The sequence below is a fragment of the Pygocentrus nattereri genome, chromosome 17 (assembly GCF_015220715.1).
Source record: "Pygocentrus nattereri isolate fPygNat1 chromosome 17, fPygNat1.pri, whole genome shotgun sequence".
NCBI lineage: Eukaryota > Metazoa > Chordata > Actinopteri > Characiformes > Serrasalmidae > Pygocentrus > Pygocentrus nattereri.
Genome location: NC_051227.1, coordinates 3,358,356 through 3,385,903, shown reverse-complemented (window position 1 = coordinate 3,385,903; position 27,548 = coordinate 3,358,356). Strand labels below are relative to the sequence as shown.

At 42.8% G+C, this 27,548-nt stretch overlaps 2 protein-coding genes across 4 annotated transcripts; both read right to left on the bottom strand.

Annotated features, from left to right (window-relative positions):
• Positions 1–483: 483 nt before the first annotated feature.
• chordc1a (cysteine and histidine-rich domain (CHORD) containing 1a) lies at positions 484–16,644 on the bottom strand. 3 transcript variants are annotated; one of them, XM_017684489.2, is made up of 12 exons: positions 16,257–16,644; positions 15,504–15,536; positions 11,241–11,290; positions 11,083–11,139; positions 9,941–10,101; positions 6,950–7,056; positions 6,707–6,765; positions 6,543–6,613; positions 5,854–5,956; positions 2,415–2,534; positions 2,046–2,108; positions 484–1,350 (listed from the first exon to the last, which is right to left on the bottom strand). In XM_017684489.2, exons 1-12 carry the CDS (start codon positions 16,318–16,320, stop codon positions 1,141–1,143), a joined length of 1,098 nt encoding a protein of 365 aa, XP_017539978.1. In that variant the 5' UTR covers positions 16,321–16,644; the 3' UTR covers positions 484–1,140. The 3 variants fall into 3 exon arrangements, with proteins under 3 accessions (XP_017539978.1, XP_017539979.1, XP_037402320.1); XM_017684490.2 differs by lacking the exon at positions 15,504–15,536 and having other exon boundaries at positions 16,257–16,643; XM_037546423.1 differs by lacking the exons at positions 15,504–15,536; positions 16,257–16,644 and adding an exon at positions 11,790–11,840.
• A 2,679-nt stretch (positions 16,645–19,323) lies between these two features.
• On the bottom strand, positions 19,324–27,028 carry nlrc3l (NLR family, CARD domain containing 3-like). Its single transcript, XM_017684486.2, has 7 exons — positions 26,946–27,028; positions 26,491–26,576; positions 26,025–26,156; positions 25,757–25,861; positions 23,922–24,132; positions 22,810–23,053; positions 19,324–22,092 (listed from the first exon to the last, which is right to left on the bottom strand). Exons 2-7 carry the CDS (start codon positions 26,529–26,531, stop codon positions 20,507–20,509), a joined length of 2,319 nt encoding a protein of 772 aa, XP_017539975.1. The 5' UTR covers positions 26,532–26,576; positions 26,946–27,028; the 3' UTR covers positions 19,324–20,506.
• Positions 27,029–27,548: the final 520 nt, after the last annotated feature.

Here is a 27,548-nt window from a genome sequence, read left to right as displayed (position 1 = left end):
TCGGACCAAAAAGCTCTGTCAGTGCAGTGCTGGACAATATGACACCATATATCATTGTCCTGATAAACTGTGTCACAGTATAGTACAGTCTGCTTTTCTGACCATATCCTGTGCATCATCAGTATTTGTAGACACTGACCAACTGCATATTTCAATAAGAATTTAACTGGATTTAGAGAGAAATACTGAATAAAAATCACCGTGTTCAGTTTTTGATAGTATTTTTAAAAGTAGGTTCTTTTTTATCTGTTCCAGCTGATCAGATGTATCAAAAAAATGTATTTATATGTATATATGTGACATCTAGAAGTATCGCGATACTATATTTTTGCCGTATCGCTCAGCTCTACTTTCACTGTGAGATTTTATTCCAAGCGATTCGGGATCATTTCTGTTCATCCATTCATGATGAAATTATCACTCAGTGTAAAAGACAACCATGGAGAAATTAATAATAATAATAATAATTATAATAAAGGGAAATACTTTTGGACAGTGATGATTTATTCCTCAAATGTTTAACGCGCACATGTGCTCAGGATCTATATAGAACCACTGTCTTTATTAAAGAACCCATTGTTTTTAAGAGCGTATGACAGTGTTTTTCACTCCTTTTCCATGAGACGATCACAGTCGGAGCCCCAATAATGCTGCAGTTAGACTGTTCCAGCAGGTCAATGCAGCGTATCCCATTCGGTTTCAATGGGAAGCGGCGGTTCGCTCAGACGTGGCCCAGTGGTCCATGATGCAAAAGCTGAACTTGTAAATTAAACTTGTAAATTAATCTGGCCAATGCAATGTGTCTGCGTGTCTGCAGCTCAAGGAGTGAAACATCGGTTCCACTTTTCAAACGTTCCTGCACGGCAAGGACCAGCAGCGAAATTTCAAATAGATTTCGTAGGGAAATTTCTCAGCCGACCGAACAGGGAAGAAGCGCACACGTCTGTTCGGCACGCCGGAGCACCATAAATGCAGTGTAAGGCTGTTATGAGGAGGTTGTTGGTTCAAAACTCGATAAAGCCACTGAGGTGATTATCTGCTGTGCTCAGGCTCTCCAGGTCTGCGTCTGTGAATGTGTGAACGTGAGGGTGGAGGACGGAGTGAGGATGTATGAGATGGAGATTGAGATGTCAGTTCAGATCAGAGAACCTGCTGGGTAACGGCGACTCGGCTCTCCTGAGTTTGTGTTATACGGACTCTCTCCGTCCTCTTCTCTTTCTTCTCATGGGTGTACGGGGGCTGAGGAGGGGGCAGGTCCAGCCGGGCCCAGGACATATGCTCCGCCTTCTTCAGGGAGATTTCAATTTTGGAGGCCATCACGTTGACAATGCTCTTACTGACGTCGATCACCTGGAAGACAGAAACGCAGACAGCAGCTCAGGAAACAGGCGAGTCAGAAACGAGCGTCACTTCGTCTTAATTTACTCTGAAGGTTCTTCTCCATCTATAGCACGGGGTCAAACTCAAACACTGAAACGTCCATAATGAAAAATCTCTACAAATCCGAGAGTTCAGCTGTGTCTTTAACATTGTGCCATAGAAAACACATGTTGCAAGGCATGCTGGGAACTGTAGTGAAAGAGTCAGAGTGAAACACAGTAATAATAATAAAAGACTAAAATATTTTTGCAGGCCAAACAGAGCTGTGCCAGCAGGCCTTGAGCATCTACAGCAACTGTATAAATAATGTGCTATTTTACTCTTAAATGCCATCTAGTGGTAGAGCTGTAATTACACCAGCAGAATCTTTAATCAGTAACAGAGTTTAGATAAACTTTCAATTCATAGTACTTTACTGTGTGTGTCAGTAGAAAGAGATATTTCAGGGTTTGAATTTGATGAGAGGTTATTATTGCTTTTTAGTCTATAGTCCATTTTTAATATCAAAACAATTCCAGACAGAAAAGAACCATTTAATTAATGATGTGGTGATCCAGAGATACAGTGCTGCACAAAAACAATGACTTTTAAATTCCTTCTAAAGGGAAACTCTGCAGTAGCCTTCTTACACTGTGGTACAGTTTAGTATTTCGGTATGAACTCACCCCCCACAGACTGATCTTCTGCTCAAACTCCTTCTCTCCCTCGAAGATCACACTGATACAGACCTGCCGAGGAGAACGACATGCTGCCCAGTCATGTCAGGAGAACATGCAGAACTTAACGGAGCAGTTTCTTTGTTTTAGGAGGAATCAGAGAAATTGGATATCAGTATGATGATAATGGCTAAACTTAAACCTTAAGAACATTTCAAACAATAAACCACTCACTACAACCTTAATCAACAGTAGCTATGAAAAACACATTTGTGGGGGAAGTTTGTTCTGTTGTGGTCTGAAGATAATGTTACAGTTGTATGTTTCAGGTTCTACGCCAAACACACACACAAACAGGTGTGAAAGTTCCTCACTGACCGTGGTGCTGTTGGCCCGTACAGAACACAGCTCAGGGTTGGAGTTTTTGGCGTAGATGGAGACGGTCACCTGAGCACCGGTCTGATGCCAATCAAACCGACACGGCACCACCTTCTTTCCCTGCAGAGACACAAACAAAAACCAGCAAATAAACAAACACAAACCAATAAACAAACCAACCATCAAAGAAAAACGTATATAAACACAAACATGACAACATTTCAGCTCACTTTACTGTCACCAACATGGTGTGCAGGTACATTATTGCTGTCATCGGGACAAAATGTCATACCTCCATTTTTGTTGTTTTTCATTTTTTAACAATCTGAAAAAGGCAGTTGATGTCGACGTTCTGTTTAAAACTGATGAAAAATGGACCAACGAAACGGTCCAAAATTACTTCACTGGCTCCACTTTCTTCCATTAAAAGTTAAGAAGGTTTTTCCTCATCCTGTAAAGTTCCATTTTTGGAGATACAAGGTTCTGTGACAGCAGTGATATGTAAATAAAAAGGCCTGCAGCTTCAACATGTGCAGTGCAAGGGCATCAATGCATACATAATGTAGGTATAAATAAAGACATACATGGCAAAATACGGCAAAGCAACAGATGAAAACATGAAGTATCAGCATATGTACAACTTTATACTGAATGAGGTCACAAGTCTAAGGTATTTATCAGGTGTTTATTAAGGTATTATTATAGTATCTACACTAATTTCCAAAGGTTCTCAGTCACCCATCCAAATAATTGAATTCAGGTGTTTCAATCACTTCCAAAGCCACAGGGTCGCTCTCAGGAGCTCAGTGAATTCCAGCATGGTACCGTGATGAGTTTCCATGGCCGAGCAGCTGCATCCAAGCCTTACATCACCAAGCACAATGCAAAGCGTTGAATGCAGTGGTGTAAAACACCGCCACTGGACTCTAGAACAGTGGAGACCTGTTCTCTGGAGTGATGAATCACACTTCTCCAGCAATCCGATGGACAAGTCTGGGTTTGGCAGTTGCCAGGAGAACGACATTTGTGCGACTGCATTGTGCCAAGTGTAAAGTTTGGTGGAGGGGGGATTATGTTGTGGGGTTGTGTTTCAGGAGTTGGGCTCGGCCCCTTAGTTCCAGTGAAAGGAACTCTTAAAGCTTCAGCACCAAGAGATTTTGGACAATTTCATCCCAACTTTGTGGGAACAGTTTGGGGACAGCCCCTTCCTGTTCCAACATGACTGCACACCAGTGCACAAAGCAAGGCCCATAAAGACATGGATGAGCCAGTTTGGTGTGGAAGAACTTGACTGGCCTTCACAGAGTCCTGACCTCAACCACTTTTGGGATGAATTAGCCTGGCTCGCAGTCTCCGCTCTTTCTCGTCCAACATCAATGTCTGACCTCACAAATGCGCTTTTGGAAGAAAGGTCAAAAATTCCCATAAACACACTCCTAACCCTTGTGGAAAGCCTTCCCAGAAGAGTTAAAGCTGTTATAGCTGCAAAGGGTGGGCGGAAATCATATTAAACCCTATGGATGAAGAATGGGATGTCACTCAATTTCATACACGTGTGAAGCCAGACGAGTGAATACTTTTGGAAATATAGTGTACATTAATCATTATTGTGATAAATAATGTTAGTCAGTGCTTTAAAAAATTACAGCTGTATCACTGATCAGAGAAAGAGCATCAGTCCTGTTCAACCCTTTAAAGCAGTTTATTACACACTATAACCAGTTTGCATTGAAGTCCCTGTAGTCACTGATTAATAAGCCTCACTACATAGTAAGCCTGAGATTTTAAGGGACAAAAAGACATCCCTTTTATAACTGATGTAAAAATGGTGAAGGAAAATATTCATAACTAAAGCAATCTTGGTTTCTAGAGTAGTGATGAACTAATAATAAGATCTCTAAACTAGGGAAAATGATTAAAAGCTCTACCTGAAATTCAGTAATTTCTAAAACCATGAATAAACAGAGAAAAAAAAATTAAATCCCACCAAGTTATCACAGTTTTAAGAATCTTAAGAGAGAAAACACTTCAACTTGCAGTTCAGTGTGAAATATGGGATATAAATAACTTTATTTATAGGTTTTAACATAGTTTTTACTGACTTTACTTGCTTTATCTGTTCCACTTTTCCAGATGTCAGAAAATACATTGTGTATTGTTAAAAACGTCTTCAATTATTGTGGTATTACATGTGTCATATTGCTCTAATATACAAACTCATAAATTACAGACAACAGTACAACCCAATTCCAAAAAGTTGGGACGCTGTGTAAAATGTACAAAAATATAAATAAAAACAGAATCCAGTGATTTGTAAATCACATAGACCCAAATTTCACAATAGAACACCATGAAAAACATTTCATGTAAAATATTAACTCATTTAGAATTTGATGACAGCAATGCATCTCAAAAGAGTTGGGACAGGGGCAACAAAAGACTGGAAAAGTAAGTGGTACTAATACAAAACTGGAGGAGCAATTTGCAACTAACTCACATGACTGAGCATAAAAACAGCATTTTAGAGAGTCTCTCTAAAGCAAATATGAGCAGAGGTTCAGGCAACTGAAAACTGTGTCTAAAAATTCTGGAAAAATTTCAGAACAATTTTCCTCAAGGTAAAATTGCAAAGACCTTGGATATCCCACCATGTACAGTACATAATATCATGAAAAGATTCAGAGAATGTGGAGAAATCCCTGTACTCAAGGGACGAGGCCAACGAGCAATATTGAATACTCATGATTTTCGGACCCTCAGGCAGCAAAACATTGAACACAGGCCTGATTCTGTACTGGAAATCACTGTATGGGCTCAGGAACACTTCCAGAAATTACTGTCTGTGGACACTGTGTTATGCAAAGAAGAAATCATAAATAAACAGGATCCAGAAACGCCACCAACTTCTCTGGGCCGAGCTCATTTAAAATGGACCGAGGTAAAGGCCCTGTGGTCCAATGAATCAAAATGTGAAATAATGGACTCTACATCCTTCAGAGTAAAGACCCCCCAGCTTGTTGTTAGCACATAGTTAAAAAACCAGCATCCATGTAGGTATGCGGGAGCATAAGTGCACATGGCATAGATGTCTTGCAGATCTGTGATGGCACCATTAATGCTGAAAGAAATATACAGCTTTTGGCAACATATGCTGCCATCCAGACAGTGTCTCTTTCAGGGAAGGTCTTGCATTTTTCAGCAAGACAATGCTAAACCAAATACTACGTCCATCACATCAGCATGGCTTCGCAGAAGAAGCAAAGAAGACGCAGTAGCTAGAATCCTACATCAGACATTTTTGGAAATGGGGTTGTAAATAATTCATAGTAGCTACTTACTAATTCCTAATAATTACTGAAGAACACATACCATTCTGTATAAGATTAATAACTGAATAATAATCCTGGCATGTAATGGTTTAAATTCTGTGTTCTCTCACCTCTGCGTTCTTCCACACATGGGCTCCTTTACTGCATCCCTCCTGAGACAGGAACGAGTTAAAGTCAGACGTTTTTCTCCGACAGCAGCTCCAGTATTTCATCCTGAGAGAGAGAGAGAGAGAGAGAGAGAGAGAGAGAGAGAGAGAGAGAGAGAGAGAGAGAGAGAGAGAGAGAGAGAGAGAGAGAGAGAGAGAGAGAGAGAGAGAGAGAGAGAGAGAGAGAGAGAGAGAGAGCATAGTTACTCTACAACTCTAAGGAACAGAGGCTTCTCATACTGGGACTTATGCACCTACAACTGTTCCTCTATTGCTAAAATGTCAAGCCTGTGACGAGAAAAACCTTTTTGGTGCGATAAGAACGTAAAACCATCTACAGCACATTCTCCATCAGTCTGAAGAACGCTTTATGATGCAAAGAACGGTTTAATCATGCAGAGGGTTCTCCGAGTATTCACAGTTCTATATAGAACCATTTTCTGTACTAAAAAACCCTTGAAGAAGTCTTTTTAAGTGGGGCTACGAGTGTCATCACAGTTGGCAGCGCAGTTAGATGTAGAAGTGCTGTTTGGACTTTTTCAGCCTCATGATGTGACTTTATAACATAATATCAATGATAATAATGATAATATTAAAGTTAAAAGAGCTCCAGAATCGGAATCTGTGTCGTATGAGTGTGTATTTGCCCTCACCCTTCATGAAAGACAGGCCCTCCTGGATGATACAAACACGTCTCCTCATTACTCTTTGGCCCAGAGAATGTCTGAAACACAAACTCTCTTCACTAAGAACAGAACACAGACTAGAGAAGATAATACAACAGTTGCAGAGCAGGAGAACACAAAGTGCAACGCACCTTAGAACAGCCTCCGTTCTTACATGCTGTCCCGATCTTCACCTCGTTCCCCTCCTCCTCTGAAAAAGCACCATCAGAACGACGCACGTTACCATAAACACACAAACAAACAACAGACTGAATGAATAACTGACTTTAAATGTAGGTATTGTGATATAAACTGAGTCCGTTCTACAGTTTCTCATTAGGCTGAATGAATAACTGACTCTAAATGTGGGCAGAGCCAGTAGAGGTAGTTTTTACCTTTCTCTATGCTCTGATTGGTCTCTGATTGGAGTCTGAGTTTCTCGAGAGCTTGTCTCAGGGAGGGAGAGACCTTCTGCTGCAGCTCCACCAGTGGTTCGTCGGCACTGAAACAATTTATTGGATCATCTATAAGACGACACTGCCGTTTCCAATAATCTTCAATCAATAAACACGTGAAACCACGCACCAGCATGCATCTACAGAACCACATCATTCCTAAATGTGGTGAATGTGAACAGCATTACAGTTTAGTGGGTCTTAGCACACTGAGTTCCTTTTTCATGTGTTTTGAAATTTGCATTTTGCCTCATTCTGTTTTTTTCGTCCCGTCGTTGTACTGCTACCAGAATCACAGTCGTACAGTGAGCCATGAAGTCTGTACCTCAGTCTGAACTGGAGATAAGCTACAATGTGTGAAGTTGGTGAAAGCAGAAAGGCAGGTTTGACCTTTATCCACCATCTTTGGCTGTTACAAGCCTCGTCACTCAAATCTGATTCTTTGCTCAGATCTGATCTCTGTTAAGCCGGGGTTACACTACATGACTTTTACCCCGATTTTACCCCGAGTCTGAGCTGGCCGGCTCTAGTTTGCAGATTTTTGAGTCAGCAGGAGTCGACGGTTGGAGAGGGAGTCGAGTAGCGCATGAGGGTGCAGAGTATGTGTTTCAGACCAGTCGGAGTTTATCAGACATGTCTGATTTTTTTAACTCAGCTGTTGTCAGATCAAAACCTTGTGTTTCCAAAATGAGAACTTTACAGGAGAAGAAAAAGCATACTCTACTTTTGATGTAAGTCAAAGGAACCAGACCCCCCCCCCCCCATATGTATCCATATACAGTGCATCCGGAAAGTATTCACAGCGCTTCACTTTTTCCACATTTTGTTTTGTTACAGCCTTATTCCAAATTTAATTATATTAATCTTTTTCCTCAAAATTCTACACAAAATACCCCATTGTGACCATGTGAAAAAAGTTTTCTCGAGAGTTTTGAAAATGTATTAAAATTAAAAAACAAAGAAATCATATTTACATAAGTATTCACAGCCTTTGCCATGAAGCTCAAAATTGAGCTCAGGTGCATCCTGTTTCCACTGATCATCCTTGAGATGTTTCTACAGCTTAAATGGAGTCCACCTGTGGTTGATTGGACATGATTTGGAAAGGCACACACCTGTCTATATAAGGTCCCACAGTTGACTGCATGTCAGAGCGCAAACACCAAGCATGAAGTCAAAGGAATTGTCTGTAGACCTCCGAGACAAAATTGTCTCGAGGCACAAATCTGGGGAAGGATACAGAAAAATTACTGCTGCGTTGAAGGTCCCAATGAGCACAGTGGCCTCCATCATTCGTAAATGGAAGAAGTTCGGAACCACCAGGACTCTTCCTAGAGCTGGCCGGCCGTCTAAATTGAGCGATCGGGGGAGAAGGGCCTTGGTCAGGGAGGTGACCAAGAACCCAATGATCACTCTGTCAGAGCTCCAGCGTTCCTCCGTGGAGAGAGGAGAACCTTGCAGAAGGACAACCATCTCTGCAGCAATCCACCAATCAGGCCTGTATGGCAGAGTGGCCAGGCGAAAGCCACTCCTTAGTAAAAGGCACAAGGCAGCCCGTCTGGAATTTGCAAAAAGGCACCTGAAGGACTCTCAGACCATGAGAAACAAAATTCTCTGGTCTGATGAGACAAAGATTGAACTCTTTGGTGTGAATGCCAGGCGTCATGTTTGGAGGAAACCAGGCACTGCTCATCACGAGGCCAATACCATCCCTACAGTCAAGCATGGTGGTGGCAGCATCATGCTATGGGGATGTTTCTCAGCAGCAGGAACTGGCAGACTAGTCAGGATAGAGGGAAAGATGAATGCCGCAATGTACAGAGACATCCTGGATAAAAACCTGCTCCAGAGCGCTCTTGACCTCAGACTGGGGCGACGGTTCATTTTTCAGCAGGACAACGATCCGAAGCACACAGCCAAGATCTCAAAGCAGTGGCTTCAGGACCACTCTGTGAATGTCCTGGAGTGGCCCAGCCAGAGCCCAGACTTGAATCCGATTGAACATCTCTGGAGAGATCTGAAAATGGCTGTGCACAGACGTCTCCCATCCAACCTGATGGAGCTTCAGAGGTACTGCAAAGAAGAATGGGCAAAACTGCCTAAAGATAGGTGTGCCAAGCTTGTGGCATCATATTCAAAAAGACTTGAGGCTGTAGTTGCTGCCAAAGGTGGTTCTACAAAGTATTAAGCAAAGGCTGTGAATACTTATGTAAATATGATTTCTTTGTTTTTTAATTTTAATAAATTTTCAAAACTCTCGAGAAAACGTTTTTCACATGGTCACAATGGGGTATTTTGTGTAGAATTTAGAGGAAAAAGATTAATTTAATTCAATTTGGAATAAGGCTGTAACAAAACAAAATGTGGAAAAAGTGAAGCGCTGTGAATACTTTCCGGATGCACTGTAAATGGCCCACCCTGTAGTTAGCTGTTACTGAGGCTGATGTTCAGACTGCAGCCCAGATCTGATCATCATATCCAGATTGATCTTGAAAAATCTGCAAAATGCACATGAAATCCAAAGAGCTCCAAAGGTTCATGATTAGGAAGAGAGTTCTGAAGAGTTTGGAGGGCGAGATGATGCTCCTCCGTCTCTCCTGAAATCCGCGTCACCAGCGTAGCTATGCAGTTACTGATGCCTACGTCGTTACCACAGCAACCCATGCAGATAGGCCGGTGATGTCTGGACACACAAATCCGATTGAATCACTCGCAGATAACGGCGCGAACAGTCGACTCAAAAGATCTGATCTGAGAAACAAACCCAATTCTCCTGCAGCCTGAAAACAGACTCAGACACGATCTACGGGTTTGTGGTGCAGCCAAATTTAGTGAAAGAACAGTTTGAGAGTAACTAGAGTTACGAAGGACTCAGTAAAGACTTTACACGCAGATTTGGGTATAAACGTCGGCCGACCTGTCTGTCTGTACCTGGGTCTCTTGATGAACTCCAGCGGTTTCGGAGCCTGAATAATGTACTCATCAAACCGAGGTTTCAGGTCCTCCAGCTCCTTCTTCTCTCCTGAAGACTTCACCTCTGGCTTCACCGGTTGAGGAGGTCTCTTGTTACTGTGGCGGCCTTTAGTGCAGCCCTGAACACAACACACTCACATCAGACAGAGAACACGGCCAGAACAACAGCCAGTAAAGTCTCTGTTCAGCCTCCCTAATGACAGACATCTGGACCCAAACTACAGAACAGGGGTGTCATGTGCTGAAAATAACAGCCGTTTTTCACGCACGGAGGAAGGGTCAAGTCCCGGGGGAGGTTATGTGTAAACTTATTTCCGGTTTCTGCGCCGCTCCACTATGAATATGGCAGCATGTTAATATTCATCATTTTTTGCTATAATGCAGTATGTTAGGCAGGACGATGTGGTCAGAATTGTGGAAGAACTATTGAGCACCAAACGTGCAAAACTTAATAAGGGTTATAAATGCTTTTTTGAGCACTGAGTTTATTTTTGATTATGAAGGTAAATTGCTGGTTCCCAGTGTTCCTAACGCTAGCTACCTTACTTCATGTCTCAGACAGGGTGAGTGATGTTAGGTAGTGTCAGCATATAGAGATCTTTAAATTCTTGTCTGTTTAAGAAGTAAATACACGGTGTCTAACATGAATTACTGTGTTAAATTATATCCTCCTCAGTGTCCAGTGCTGTAGACAGGGAAATCCAGGTAAGGGCTTGCGGCGAGGAACCACAGAGACTCTACAGTGGACACTATAGTGGTCCAAAGACTTCAAAGAAGTTCGCAGGAGTTTAAGCAGTTTATTGTTACAACACTGCAGTTCATGAACCCATTTTAATTTATGCAATTATATTTACTGTTTTATAAGCTAATTCACTGTTAGGTTTTTAGATATAATATATATATATTAACCATTTCTTTCTGAGCTCATCATCAGAGAGAAATGAATGAAAAAGTGGAAATGATTTTACACAGAACTTCCCAAAGCGGAAATGTCGACCCTGGAAACGAGAGAAAGGCTCATTCAGTGAAGTTATAATAACCTCCCCTGGTGGGGGGCCTTCAGAACTGCTGTAGTGTGAACCGAGCCGGTCTTCACTCACAGAGATGCTGAGGAAGTCTGAGAAATCCGTGGTGCGTCTCTTACAGCAGGACCAGCCCTGCAACACACAGACACATCAGGCAGAGCAGAGACCCGAACTGCTTTAACTCCTTTAAATAGAACTAACTACAGGCCTCAGCACAGACAAGAGGTTCTCACCTTCAGAGCGTCGTGGAACACTGGAATCCCAGGGTGGAACGTGCAGGCATCTGTAACCAAACACCACAGCCATGTTACTGCTCAGCGCACAGACATAGGAAACAGAACAGTAACGAGGAGGTCTGACAATCACACCCCCACCTCATCAGCAGCCCACACAAGGGGGCTTCTGTAGCTTTAGCACTGGAGCTACGAGGCTAATGAAGCTGAGAAGCAATGAAAGCCGATACCCACCAATTAGCATGATGTTAACTATGTGACAACCATGCATGACACAATCAATAATGCAGCAGGGTGATTCCAACGATTTAAGGTGGAACAGGCAAATTACACCCAAATGGTGCAGCAGTTACATTGTAAATAGTGCACCCGGTTGTACAGGAAAATGTGAACAATTTAAGGTGGAATGGGGAAAATTCCACCTTAAATGGTACTACAATGTAACTGCAGCACCATTTAAGGCGGTCTGAAATTTCTTCTGGAGCAGGGCAGACAGACAGACACAGACCGTCTCTCACACCTAGGGGCAATTCAGCATGTCCAACTGACCTGACTGCATGTCTTTGGACTGTGGGAGGAAACCGCAGAACCCGGAGGAAACCCACGCGGACCTGGGGAGAACATGCAAACTCCACACAGAGAGAACCCCGGTCACCCAGCCGGGGAATCGAACCCAGGCCCTCCTTGCTGTGAGGCAACAGCGCTACCCACCACGCCACCGTGCCGCCCGTTGGGACATTGTGTAAAACATAAATAAAAACAGAACACAATGATCTGCAAATCATTTTCAATCTATATTCAATTGAAGACACTACAAAGACAAGATATTTAATGTTCAAACGGATAAACCTTATTGTTTTTTGCAAATATTCACTCATTTTGAATTTGATCCCTGCAACACGTTCCAAAGAAGTTGGGACAGGGGCATGTTTACCACTGTGTTACATCACCTTTCCTTTTAACACTCAATAAGCGTTTGGGAACTGAGGACACTAATTGTTGAAGCTTTGTAGGTGGAATTCTTTCCCATTCTTGTTTGATGTACAACTTCAGTTGCTCAACAGTCCGGGGGCTCCGTTGTCGTATTTTGAGCTTCATAATGTGCCAAACATTTTCAATGGGAGACAGGTCTGGACTGCAGGCAGGCCAGTCTAGTACCCGCACTCTTTTACTACGAAGCCACGCTGTTGTAACACGTGCAGAATGTGGCTTGGCATTGTCTTGCTGAAATAAGCAGGACGTCCCTGAAAAAGGCGCTGCTTGGATGGCAGCATATGTTGCTCCAAAACCTGTATGTACCTTTCAGCATTAATGGCACCTTCACAGATGTGCAAGTTACCCATGCCATGGGCACTAACACACCCCCACACCATCAGAGTGTTTGAAATGTGGACTCGTCAGACCACAGGACACTTTTCCACTTTGCGTCAGTCCATCTCAGATGAGCTCGGGCCCAGAGAAGCCGGCGACGTTTCTGGGTGTTGTTGATACATGGCTTTCGCTTTGCATGGTAGAGTTTTAACTTGCACTAGTCGACAGAGCGACGAAATGTGTTCACTGACAGTGGTTTTCTGAAGTGTTCCTGAGCCCATGTGGGAATATCCATTACAGAATGATGTCGGTTTTTAATGCAGTGCCGCCTAAGGGATCGAAGGTCACGGGCATTCAGTGTTGGTTTTCTGCCTTGCCGCTTACTTGCAGAGATTTATCCAGATTCTCTGCATCTTTTGATGATATTATGGACTGTAGATGATGAAATCCCTAAATTCCTTGCAATTGCATGTTGATAAACATTGTTCTTAAACTGTTGGACTATTTGCTCATGCAGTTGTTCACAAAGTGGATGCTCCCTTTAAGGGATGCTCCCTTTATACCCAATCATGACACTCACCTGTTTCCAATTAACCTGTTTCCAATTAACCTGTTCACCTCTGGAACGTTCCAAACAGGTGTTTTTTGAGCTTTCCTCAACTTTTGTTGCCCCCGTCCCAACTTCTTTGGAACATGTTGCAGGCATCAAATTCAAAATGAGTGAATATTTGCAAAAAACAAAGTTTATCCGTTTGAACATTGAATATCTTGTCTTTGTAGTGTATTCAATTGAATATAGGTTGAAAAGGATTTGCAAATCATCGTATTCTGTTTTTATTTATGTTTCACACAACGTCCCAACTTCATTGGAATTGGGGTTGTAAATAAAAGTGATGATGATGATGACTTCCATGACCACAGGTGTATAAAGCCAAGCCCCTAGGCCCGCAGACTGCTTCTACAGACATTAATGAAAGAATGGGTTGCTCTCAGGAGCTCAGTGAAGTCCAGCGTGGTACCGTGATCGGACACCACCTGTGCAACAAGTCCAGTTGTGAAATTTCCTCACTCCTAAATATTCCACAGTCAGCTGTCAGTGGTTTTATAACAAAGTGGAAGTGATTGGGAACGACAGCAACTCAGCCACAAAGTGGTCGGCCATGTAAAATGACAGAGCGGGGTCAGTGGATGCTGAGGGGCATAGTGCGCAGAGGTCACCAACTTTCTGCAGAGTCGATTCACTACAGATCTCCAAACTTCATGTGGCCTTCAGATCAGTTCAAGAACAGCGTAGAGAGCTTCATGGAATGGGTTTCCATGGCCGATCACCAAGCGCAATGCAAAGCGTGGACTCCACTGGACTCTAGAGCAGTGGAGACGTGTTCTCTGGAGTGATGAATCACACTTCTCCGTCTGGCAATTCGATGGATGAGTCTGGGTTTGGCGGTTGCCAGGAGACGGTACTTGTCTGACTGCATCGTGCCAAGTGTAAAGTTTGGTGGAGGGGGATTATGGTGTGGGGTTGTTTTTCAGGAGTTGGGCTCGGCCCCTTAGTTCCAGTGAAAGGAACTCTTAAAGCTTCAGCACCAAGAGATTTTGGACAATTTCATGCTCCCAACTTTGTGGGAACAGTTTGGGGACGGCCCTTTCCTGTTCCAACATGACTGCACAGTAGTGCACATAGCAAGGTCCATAAAGACATGGATGAGTGAGTTTGGTGTGGAAGAACTTGATTGGCCTGCACAGAGTCCTGACCTCACACCTTTGGGGTGAATTAGAGTCGAGCCAGGCTTTCTCGTCCAACATCAGTGTCTGAACTCACAAATGTGCTTCTGGAAGAACGGTCAAAAATTCCCATACACACATTCCTAACCCTTGTGGAAAGCCTTCCCAGAACAGCTGAAGCTGTTAACTCTGCAAAGGGTGGGCCGACACCATATTAATCCCTACGGATTAAGAATGGGAAGTCACTCAAGGTAATTTGCGTGTGAAGGCAGAGGAGCCAATACTTTTGGCAATATAGTGTAGCATCCGTGTTAAACCACAGAAGCACCAAACACTGAACAGCTATATCTGAATTAAGGTGGAGGGGGGTTGCTGGAGACACTCTGCCAAACTATCGCTGTGACTGCGGTGCCCACAGTACACAGCCCAGCTGACGGTCAGTAATGGCTGGTATGTGATGATGCAGAGCGCCTTATCCCACTGGCCCCTTTCAACCAGACCCGGGATGAGAGCTATTTAGATAGCCTGAGGGTGCTAATACTTCTGCACGTCACACTCTGACCGCCTACAGCAACAAGGACGCAGATGTTCAGTTGAAATGTCTGGACTCTGGGCCTGAGAAGGGGAACAGGGCTCACAGGCTGATCCAGGAATGACTGAGTGCCTGTGTGGAACACACACTGATAAAGGGCTGATACAGACCTCAAAAAGAGGGTTCTTCAAGGGTTCTTCAGTAAAGAAAGCGGGTCTATGTAGCACCAAAAAGGTTTCTTGTTACAACAAAAGAATCCTTCTCAAAAAGCTTCTACATAGAATCAAATACAGCACATTCTCCATCAATCTGAAGAACGCTTGCACGATGCAAAGACCACTTTAATCAACACACTATAGGGAAAATTCACCACTGTTAGCTTGATGCTAACATATAAGGGGAAATCTCATATATGTGCTAACAGAACTTAGCATTCCTATCAATGGTGCTTTTTATCGACTTCCATGGTTGATATTAACACCAAAACATGCACGTTTGCCAGTGAACTGTGTACTTTATTTATTGATCTATTCCTCATGTTTCATAGGGAGCTTTTAAACGCTGTGTCCACTCACTGTCCACTCCATCAGACACTGTAGGTCCACCTTGTAGATGTAACATCAGAACACACTAACACACCACCACCACGTCAGTGTTACTGCAGTGCTGAGAATAATCCACCACCCAAATAGTACCTGCTCTGTGGGGGTCCATGGGGGTCCTGACCACTGAAGAACAGGGTAACAAAGCATGTAGAGAAACAAGAACTACTGAGTGAAACTATATGGTCAATGGAGCAGATAAAGTGGACAGTGAGGTGGGCATCATGAAGTGACCAATCAGTGTGTATTATTATAACATTTATATAAACTGGGCAGCAATTTTTAAGCATTTAGCCAGCAAAGGTCTTAAAACAGAGTTGAACACTTGAACCCCGTCCCCCTTCCACCTTAAATGGTGCAGCAGCTTACTTCTGGCGACATTTAAGATGGAACGTTCCACCTTAAATTGTTCTGATTCCCCCCCGTTCTGTTAAAGGTGCTACTTGAACTGTTCGAACTTTCCCGTTCCACCTTAAATTGTACGGCAGTTACATTCAGGCGCTCTAGGGGCTGATTCAATTAAGGTGAAACGAGAAACTTCGAACAATTTCAGTTCCACCTTTAACAGAACGGAGGAACTTCGAACAATTTAAGGCGGAACAATGGCACTAGAATGTAGCTGCTGCACCATTTAAGGTGGGACGGGGAATTTTGAACCATTTAAGGAGGAACGGGACAAGTCTAATAAGAAGCTGGCGAATGCGAAGCTGACTTCAGAAGCGCCGGTAAAGTGTAATAATGACACTAATAATAAAGCATAAGCGAGATCTGAAGGCCGTGTCGTTGTTAATGTGGTCTCTGTTAGCATGTCGCTAACTGACCTAACAGTAACGTTGGATAACTCACCCTCAGGACTGCTATCCGGATCAAACCTCAGTCCGCAGCCTCTGTTATAACACAGCTCAGACATCACCGCACACAGACCGCAAATACAGGCAGAAACAACCGGATAGACCCCAAACTCTGAGAGAGAGAAACAGAGAGAGACAGAGACGCTCCGCCGCCTGTGCGCTCAGTCTGCCGGCTGACTGACTGACTGATTGCCAGAGACTCGTGGAGCGTTCGGGAAACTTCGAGAACTTTTCCGATGGAGCACTCGGGTTCGTGAGATCTTCGGCTAAAATCGGAAAGTCTCGTCCAATGAGCGGTTGTAAAGCCTGCAGTTGGGGTCTGTGCAGGACAGGACGGGACGGGACACAGATGTATGAATGATGTATGAATTCTGATTTAGTTATTCATTTCCGTCAAGAGGGACACAGGACGGCGTGAGGAAGACTGAGCTCATGAGGAAGATCACCCTACATAGTCACATGTACATATGAGGTCATACAGAAACTGATGAGCTGATCTTTGAGATCATGACTTTGAGATTACATCATTTGTACCAATCTGAAGTTCTACACCCCAGAAAAAAAAGAATTTAAGCTGTATTTTTTTGTTTTTCATTTTTAAATTAAATTTAGTTATTTGATTTGGAAATAATGTCATATAGTCAGCATTACCGTTTATTTGTATTAGAAACAAATCTTAAGCACATTTACACTGATGTAAACGTCTAAATAAACATTTATGATCATGAAACTCCATATTCAGCATATTCATACAGGAGACATATATATATATATATATATATATATATATACACACACACACACATATACACACACAGCTAACTGATAATGATTTTATGAGAACAGCTCTGTTTATATGATTTGATTTATTTATTTATACATTGCAGATTACAATAACAGTGATTACCAGCAAAGAGTCAACTGTGCTGTTAACTGCAGGTATTTACAACTGTATACTTGTTCATCAACACATAGCCCCCACCCCCTCACAGCTGAGCTTCAAGCACCACAGAGTCTGTTAGAGTCACAACAGTGAAAATCATCAGTTTATAAGGACTTAATCCTATTTTTAAAGGGGAGGTCCATCCATTTGCCAAAATCCCCCATTAACCTGTAAACGGAGTGGTTCAGAGTGGTTTGGTGTGAAACGCTTCGCTCTAGATAAAGAACTGTTCACAGTGGTGGTGATAGGAACCAGACGTCCACCTCTAAAAGCTCCTCACAGAAAGTTCCTACAGTAAATGGTTCTGAATTCACTGCCTGATGACTGAGACGCTGTTTTATGATAGTTTGGAGAACTTAAACTCCATTCATGGTGGAGGGATACATGCAGGGAGCTGTGTGGCAAAGTAGTCCCCAAAGAAGACCCCTGGTTCCTATCACTACTGTAAAAACATCTGAGGGTGTTTTCGAACTTGCCCTGAATACCTGAGGATTGATTCTGGCCTCATGATTCCGTATGTCAATTTTCTGTTTGCTGAATGGATTTTCTGCAGCTTCATCCGTTTGCTGCTTTTTATTATTTGCCTTGGACACAAGCACTGAAGCGGTGAAGAGCAGCTCTATCCGTTCACAGCCGTCCTCTTCCCATCACCACACTCGGAAAGGGAGCTGAAGCATCACGTTACAGAATAAGCCAGACAAGCAGCTCCACACACAGCGCAGGGAGCAGAGTTTCCTCACACACAGCTGATCAGGACGTCAGACTTTTATGCAAATGAGCTGAGTACTGACCAATCCGATTGTTGATATGTGGTGCGGTAACAAAGTGTGTCATTCCTGGCTGGAAGCAAACCCCAGACCACCAATTTCAGGAGGACCAGAGATCAGTGCAGACGAGAGGACCAGAGATCGGTTCTCTGTTCCACACCTGGGTTTGAAAACAACTTTCGTGCTCGACCAAACGCACCGAATCCACAGAGAAAGCGGCCTTGGACTGGAAAGAAGCTGTAGTGTGAACACAGCCTGAGTTTCTACAATAAACCATTTCACACCAATCCACTCTGAGTCACTCTATTCACATCTCAGCTACGGGGGAATTTTGGAAAATGGGTGGAATAGCCCTTGAAGACTTGGATAAGGCCAGTAAACACGTTCAGTAGCAGCGTTTCAGACAGTCTTCACTGCTTCCATATCATCATATAGTATAGTATACTGTAATACACACACACACACAATTGTAAAACAGTATAGTATAATATAGTATAGTGCACTATAGTGTAGTATAATGTACTATAGTACAGTACATGCTGAGTGAATGTGATCCAGTGAAGATGTTTACACTCAATAACTTTGATAAGCTGTTCATTAAGAGCCTCTGTAGACTGTAAACAGCTCTCGCCCGACTCTCACTGCTGACGAGCTGACGCTTCATACACTGAACACTGAGCCTCACACAACATACACACACCACTGTTTAAATGCCTGGAATCATCCCTCAGTGCTACAGCATCGTTCTCCACACTCTCTATCCTTACAGACGAAGAGGCTGATTCTCTCAGTGCCTTTAAGCTAATGCTCGAATGCTGCACATGCTTAAATAGTTCTCCACAATGAAGGAGATTGCTTTGTTTAGTTCTCTATGGCACCAAAAAGGGTTCAAGCCTGACAGTCTAACAGAAGAACCCTTTTTGGATCAAACTGAAAAACCATCCAGGCATGCAAAAGGTTCTCCGAGCATCCATGAGTCTAAACAGAACCACTGTCTTTAACTAAACGACCCTGGAGAACCATCCTTTTAAGTGTGCTTGTTTTGAAACTTTAACAGTGTTTTGACATGAAATGAATATAAAGAGAAAACGAGAGTTTATTTATGAACATTTACAGATCTACTGAACGTGTAGATTCTACCAAAAGCCATCAAGCTGTCAATAAACCACTGTGTTCTCGTCTAATTTAGAACATTTCAATCTGCACTGTATGCATTATTACTGAATTAATGACACCTGATTCCAAACATTTAAACACAACGTGTTTAACAACATATATATATATATATATATATATATATATATATATATATATATATATATATATATATATATATATATATATATATGGATCTGTAATCTGTCAGCATTTAGAGGACGACCCCAGTGAGGCTGTTATAATAAACCACTGCAGTCAAGCGTCATTAGGAACTCTGGTTCCAAATACTGGCATAAGAGCACGGCTCCGACTACAGAATGACTCAGGACTACAGTGGACCGTAACAGTCTCTGATCATCATAGAGCACACATGTCCATCAGAACCCTGTTAGAGTAAATCTATTCAAAAAGGATAAGTGTGAAAACATAATCATATATATCACCAATTCTGCCCCTGCACACATATATATACACACACACACACAGATTGTTGACATGATGTGCATTTTTGTGTCCATTTTTCCCCCAAAAAGGAGGCTCATCTCTCTTTCATACATCTATGTATTTAGCACACACTCTTATAAAAAATGGACTACTAAGACGCAGTGATTGTCACGCTGGTATTCCCAACTGAACAGGGAATCAAACCCCAACCATCCAATGCGAGGTTTTATGTACATCTAATGCGAGTGTACATCTAATCTACATCTAACACAAAAAGTGAACACAATAAGGCACATTAACATCTCATTACACAAGTAATGCAAACATTTCATACCTTTGCTTAAATAATAAACAGGTCAGCTGGTAAAATAAGACTTTCTAAACAACTGAGCTGAACAGAATATTTAAGAATATATTTTTTGTAATGAACACTTCAGAACACTCCTATAGTCCTCTCACAGTTCTATCTTTAGACATAAATAGATTTTCAGATATTTTTAGGTTTTTATCTCTGGAAAGGTTTTGTGAATCCGGCCCGATGTGACGAGAAGCTGTTTATCTTTTTCCACTGTTACTATAACCAACATACACAGAATTAAACAAATATCTGATGACGTAACAAAAAGATAAACAGATTTTAAACTAAGCTATTGAACTGTATTTGCCAGGACCATTAACTCATGCAGACAGTTTCGTTCTCACCTTCATTTTCGCCAACATTGGTTGGTATGGTGCACTGGTAAAAGGCAATAAGATTCTTTCCCATGCTGATCTTTGGAGACCAGGACTAGGACATGTAGTGAGCAAAACTGGAACTGAGCAGCCAAGGTCTTTCTCTAAAGCAGCACTCAGGAATCCTTTTTCTCCTCTTGCACATAAACACAAACCATCCACAGAACATCGCACTTTCCTGTTCTGTCATTTCTCACTTTGTCATCTCTGATTCTTGCCCTCCTCCAGCTCGATGAGGCACCATCCAAGGTTCCTGCACCTTTCAGGTGAAGCATTCTCCTTGATCTTCTTGTTCACGTACTTCACAACGTCGTCCATGCCCTTGGGCGGTGGGTGGTACTGAGGCAGCAAGTATCCACGCAGATGTGCTTCCGTCCCAGGTGTAACAAAGCCAAACAGGAAGCGTAGGAACATGTCCAGGTGCCCGCTGCGGCTGGCCAAGGCTCGGTCCACGGCCAGCTTGTAGAGATCAACAACGGGTCTGTCCTTCATCAGCTTGGCCACCTTGTTCTTGATCTGCTGCTCGAAGACATTCTTACCCTTAACCCTAAACGTCACATACGTGTACATGGCTGCCATGAACTCCTGCATACTGTAGTGAACAAAGCTTAATCCCTGCTCACCTCGCGTGTACCCGCATGCTCGCCTCACTTCAGTAGAAATCCCACCCCGATTGGTCACATCATCCAGGTCTAGCCCTAGATCAGACACCTCATTCTCGTAGAAAACGTCTCTCTCCTCCAGCACCATCTTCAGTGCGAGTTTGCCCATACAGGTCAGAAAATCCTTGTCTTTATCCTTCCAGCGGGATGCTTCCAAGCCCGTCCCAACGTAGCGCTCGATCTTGCGATTCGTCTGCACGATCATATACTGAGTGTAGAAAGTGGTGATTGCTGGTAGATGTTCCGTGTAGTCCGGACTATGGAAGCGCCTTTCATAGATGAAGGCCACAATCCAGCAAAGAAGAGGTAACTGGCAGATGTTGTAGAGGGCCGGAGATTTCTTGATATGCTCAAGCACCCGGACACCCAGTGCAGGATCTTTAGTCCTCTTGGTGAAGTACTCATCCTTCTTCGCATCAGTAAATCCTTTCAGGTCAATGAACCTGCTGACATACTGAAAAGGGATCTTGCTGGCTGCAACCCGGTGACATGTGATCCATATCCTAGCGTGAGGCAGCAGGGTACCCTTGATCAAGCTGGTCAAGAGGGCATCTGCACAGGCTTTCTCCATCAGGTCACTGATATCCGGATTGCCCTTGAAGTTCAGGGGTTGCCTGCAAAGCTCTAAAGCATCAATAATAAAAAGGATGGGACAGTCCTCATTACCCAGAAAGTCAACATTCTTTGTCTCTGGGTAGAAGCTTGTGAGCATCTCCAAGAAGTTCTGCTCTGTGTCTTTGACCAAGTGCAACTCTCGGCCAGGTAGAGAGAAGACAAACTGGAGGTCCTGGTTAGCGTGCTCGTCCGTCCAGTCCATGATGAACTTCTGCACGGCCACAGTCAGCCCGATGGCTGGAACTCCTGTCATCAGGACAGTCCGGACTCGCATGTCACCTTCCATAGGACGGAAGATGTCACTTGCCCTGATGGGGGTTCCCTGGTTGCTGGGGAAATTGGGCCTGTGGACCTCATGCTCTGTGTTTATGTCCCAGTCCCCGCCGATGAACATGGGTGGCTCTGCGTAGACGTCGCTCACGAAGCGCTGCTGACCAGGCCGACAGGTACCCTCGTACAGGTTATAATATCGCCTTATATGGCTGTTCCTCAAATGATACTGGACCACAGCTGAAGAAACACAAGAGAAGGAAAATTAACTCACCAAATACGGAACCAATCTGTACACAAAAACTTGAACTGTCCATTCTTTAGTCTTCACATAACTTGTGAGATGGTCAAAAAGTGGCCCCTACAGCGTACAGTCATCAAATGTATGTCATCAACGCCATGTTTTTTCAAGCTTTGGTCTGAAATAATTCATCCTTGTGAACAAAACTATGAATTTCCTTGTACGCTAGACATTTTATCTACTCTTCCCTATATAATAACACAACTGCTAAACATTGGTGTTGTGTTTATGCCCTTTGATGGACCAGTGATAAGCTGTTTGGAAAATGTAAGTGTGTGTGTGTGTGTGTGTGGTGTTGTGTTGTGTTTATTGACATGCAAAGAACATAATCTAGCAAAGCTGAAAACTCAGAGATACAGGTTGTATCATAACCTACCTTTTTGAATAATAAAAAACAAGAACAGGAACTCATCATTCCCATTTTATCAATACTCTAAACAAATCACATATAGACCCAAATTCTGTTCACACACGCTTGGGAAAAACATGGTGCCTCCACAAATAAAAAAGGAACCTCAACACAGTAGTTCTCAGAAAAATCTACCTCCACACAGGTTGCTTTTGTACGTGGCATGCACTTTTGGGTTCATGTTGATAAAGATGTTGATATGTTGGTTCATGCTGATAAAGGTTTCAGAGTGTGACCCCCACTTTACCTCTCTTGCAGACAGTCTCCAGCTCATCAGCGATGGGTCGTTTGTTGATGTCCTGCAGCGTTCGGATGGTCAGGTGCACTGCCTCTCCTTTGCTGCGCCGTTCCAACAGCCGGTCAACAACGTCCAGCACATCGCACTCCTCTAGCTGGGACAACTCAAATTTGTTCTTGTACTGACTGCACAGACTGCGTTTAAACCAGACCAGCTCCGCAGGATTCAGCTTAGACAGACTCTGCTGCATTGCCTGAAAACACAAAACGTATTACTATTGTACCTAGTGAAGAACATGAACATAAACTGATTACAGTGCCACCTAGTGTACTGAAATAGCAACTGTTCCTGCTTTGCTGCGGAAACCTAAAGGTCATTACACACCGAGCACAACGCCAAAAACGACACAAAAATGTTAAAATTAAAAAGTAATGTTCTCGCATCAAAACTACACATAACAGAGGTGGCACGTTTTATTCTACATCAAATATAAATCACAAATATATTTATATATTAACAGAAATTTAACCTATACTAAAACGATTCTGTGCTCTCTGTGAGCAAATATGATTCTTTGCTCCCAACTAAACAGACAGATGGTGACGCTGGACTATTGTCCATTTAGGAAAAGTGAAAGTAGCATTAAGAGCTTCAGTGCTTCATTCATAAGCTGAAGGATTTTTCCCACATTTGACTGGATGTTTGTAGGTCACTTTAAACTGCTTTTGGAGATTCTGATCCTTTTGATGATGGCAAAAAGGTTCATGCCAACAGCAGAGGTGACTTATTAATCAGAGATTTTTTGTTGCCGTCAAAAATGGAACAGAGTAATAATGTCACACTTTTGTCGTCCGAAATCACCCAAACAAACAAATAAATGGTGTTCAGTGTGTAACAGGCTTAACACCACACTGAGGAACAAAACAACAATCAACCTACTGAAATTATTGCATTATTAATATGGAGGAATTTTTGATGCTTTAGTTTTTTTTAACTTTTAAAAAACTGTTAATATTTACAGACATTTACACAAGAAACACTGCAAAACAATTAAGAAAAAAATCCTATCCGTTTTCCTATCACAGTAACAATATATTGCTGTCATTGTTTTATTGCCTCACCTTGAACACAAATGACAGCGTCAGAGTGATGTGGACGACGCCCGACTGTAGGCCGACGCCCTCCGGTGGTGGGTGGAGATTCTGTGGGGGCTGCTGTGGCTCCATGGACGTCACCTCCATCCTCATCTGAAACTCCGCCCTCCTCCTCAAGTCTCTCAGGCCATATTCCTCAAACGTATCTTCCGTACCCCTTAACATCTGCTGCTCTCGCCTGAGAGAGAGAGAGAGAGAGAGAGAGAGAGAGAGAGAGAGAGAGAGAGAGAGAGAGAGAGAGAGAGAGAGAGAGAGGGGGGGGGGGGGGGGGGGGGAGGGGGTTCCAATTAACTTCTGGTATAAAACTCAACTCATAGTGGAAAAGCTGGTCATGCAGGTTTTGCAGTGAGGAGCACAGTGGTGTGTTTTTTTTACTCTTATGCTCGGCTCGTTAATTCATCTTCTTCAGTGTTGGAATCAAAACGTCTTCCACACACACACGTCGTGAACCCTACACCTCAGCCTGCTGAGATACATAGCAACATATTAGTGAAGCTCGTCCACGTGGGGACACGCAAGTCTCAGGACTTTCAGTGATCTGGACTCTTCAGTGCTTCAAATGTGATGAGCTGACGAAGGGCATATGATGAGGAATCCAGGAAATTCCATGATTCTTCCAGCATTTATTATTTTCCAAACACAGAAATCCAAAGTTTTCTATATTCCATGACTTTTCCAGGATTTTCATAACTGTGCGAACCCTGGATATCAGCAGATATTTTTCCTAGTTACAAGCATATTTCAGCTAATACAATGGGCCAATTTCAATCAACACCATGTGAAGTACAAGCATCTAAAATGAGTTAAATGATCTTTTATATTCTTACAGCAATTGCATAATATGAAATACTGGATATAACTACATTTAAGATGACTTCACTGGCTAAGATATCATACGCAGACAGAGTTGATATTTAAAGACGTCATCCGTCTATAGTCTACAGCCTCAGAAAGCTCTCTCAGGGAAGCTCTCTAACGCCGGACAACACAAATCCAGGCTGACTTGTTCAGGATCTTGTCTCAGCTGATACATTTCTACTGTCGAGCCTGAACATGAGTGTTGGGAATGACGAACGGGTCTTGTAGTGCGATATAATGGATGCGATGTGGGATGCTGTGTATTTTCCACCTAGTCGGATGTCTCCTATGATTCGCTTCTAATGTTAATCAATGGGCTGATAGAGCGCAGTGTGGCACACACAGCAAAGAGAAACAGCGACGCTGCTGCTGCAGCCTTAAAGCAGAACAACAAAATAGAGGAAAGGTTCTCTGAGCTGTGGTAGCAGAACCCCTCGAGGGAGAACCATGGCCAAAAAGATTAATGTTGCCTAGAATCTGCGTTAGTGTCTGTTTATAGACACTACATTTACATAATTTTCTTAATACATTAACACCTTTGTTACCACAGGTTCTCTCTGTAGGACAGACAGTCACACCATCCTCTTCTGACACCAAGAAGGGCTCCACTCTCACCTTTTCTTTCTGTTATTTTTCTGTTCAGAAACTGCCATCGTCACACACAGTGCTTCTGATTCACAGGTTCTTGACCTGCCTCCCTGACGATCCATGAACTTACATAAGCCCATGAACAGTGATTGATCGGCATTAAACCTGTAGGGCTGTCCATCTCCTGAGTGAAACGCGGCATAGATCTATGGGACTATGACTGTCTAATCCAAACACTGCTTCGGCTCCAGCACCATCTGCGTGTTACGTCTGGAAACTGGAAATGAAAACGGCGTTTGGTACCGTAATCCGACACAGGCAGATGCTTTCCAGAACGAGAGAGTCTGTAAACATACCCCTGCTGACTGATGAACGCTCCCTCTTTGTGGACGCTGGACTGCTGTCCCTGAGTGAGCGCTGTGATTCCGGTCTCTGGAGAGTCGGAGCGGGTCAGCCTGATCCTGAAACAAACACAGCGTTCATCTTTTACAGCTGGAACTCTAAATCACTTAGATCTAAAGAGTGACAAAAAAACTTTAAAAAGGGAAATAACCCAGTTATAACAGGTCAATGAGTGAGTCACTGTATGAGTGAGTGAATGAATAATCAAGTATGTGTCTGTACACTGAAGGTCTGGTCAGAGGGCCCAGGCTGACGTGAGCGGTGGGCTGTGGACGGTCATCAAGCTCCTCATCTTCATCCTCACGGTCGTCACTCCTCATGGAGCCGTAGCTGCTAGGAGGACGCTCCATTATCCTGAATAACAAACGGAGAAACACCTCACATCTTCACACTCGCAATCGCCTCACAAACAAATAACTATGATTCTCACAGTTTCACTGATTTTGACATAGTATCTCAAAATAATGACTTACAGAACATCTTACTTGAACACTTCTCTTACTTTCACTTTGTGCCTCAAAATAATTTACTGGATTTGAGTCATTAAGATGACAATGTTGGGAGAAAATTAGCCAATATTGCCTTATAAATAAATAAGCTAAGAAAATAAGTGTTTATTTTTGGGTTAATAACACAGTTTTCATGGGAACGAGTGACTGAATATAGCGAGATGTTTGGTTTAGCTCACCTCTCCACCTCCAGATCACTGTCATTACCGTCCGCACTCATGACGCTCACAGAGCACAAATACAATACAATAAAATCACCTCAGCCCTGCTGACAGAAAGACAGACAAACAAACAAACAGATACGGTTCATCAGCCAACTTTCAGCTAACCGCTAACTCAAGTTAGCTTCTTGCTAACTCTCTGTTCCACCTTCAATGCTGCAGTAGTTACCTTCGGCCGCCCGTGGCGTTAAACAGCAACCTCTGTTCCATTTAAGGTGGAACGGAAAAATTCCGACGAAAAGACGACGAAGATTAGCGCCGCATTCTAACCCACATTAACCCACTGAACTCTGGCTCAGTACCGCTACCAACCACCCCGAACTCTGAAGCGAACCCTAAACGACCCCAGCCAGCGCAGAAACCGAACATTAGTCAGTTATTAATGTAAATAAAGCAGATTAATAATTTCTCACCTCCGGCTCCGATCGGCCGCTTCCCGCTTCCTGCAGCGCGCTGCTGACGCAGAGCCGCTACGTCACTGCTTTCGCAATCAGGGGACTTTAAAAAAAATCGCAATTTCAGCCGCTTTTCTCACAAAAATGAAGACTAAAGGAGAACGGTAAAAGTTTAGCGACTGTGAGAAGATATTAAAAAAAGTTGAACAATTGAGTTTTTAAAAAAGGATTAAAAACATTTTTTTTAGCAGAACTTCAAATATAAAGTGCGTTATAAATAAAATGTATTATTAATATTGTCTGTAAATGTGTTTTCAAAAAGGCAAAAACGTTTCCTTCATAATGTAGATCTATACATTTGTGTTTTTATGAACGAACTATTAATGAGCGATATTTGGCTGAGACACATAAGGTCATAGAGAATAAGTCATAAACATATAGGGGAGAAAAAAAAAAAAAAAAAAAAAAAAGTCCACCACTCAGACTTTAAATGAGAATAAATTAAATAAATAAATAAAATCACCTGCTCTTTAATACTAAAAAAGCTAATTAATTTAATGTATCTATTAAAATATTTGCATAAATGCAATGAATGTCATTATTACATCAAAACGATTCAGT

Excerpts from the sequence above, each read along its gene's own strand:
- chordc1a (XM_017684489.2), bottom strand. The coding sequence starts at position 16,320 with ATGTCTGAGCTGTGTTATAACAGAGGCTGCGGACTGAGGTTTGATCCG. Across the intron at positions 2,535-5,853 it reads ATGTGTGGAAGAACGCAGAG|GGAAAGAAGGTGGTGCCGTG; the intron begins GTGAGAGAACAC and ends GTGTCTCTGCAG. Across the intron at positions 2,109-2,414 it reads TACGGGCCAACAGCACCACG|GTCTGTATCAGTGTGATCTT; the intron begins GTCAGTGAGGAA and ends TCTCCTCGGCAG.
- nlrc3l (XM_017684486.2), bottom strand. The coding sequence starts at position 26,531 with ATGAGTGCGGACGGTAATGACAGTGATCTGGAGGTGGAGAG. Across the intron at positions 26,157-26,490 it reads AGTGATCTGGAGGTGGAGAG|GATAATGGAGCGTCCTCCTA; the intron begins GTGAGCTAAACC and ends TTTGTTATTCAG. Across the intron at positions 24,133-25,756 it reads GCGTTCATCAGTCAGCAGGG|GCGAGAGCAGCAGATGTTAA; the intron begins GTATGTTTACAG and ends TCTCTCTCTCAG.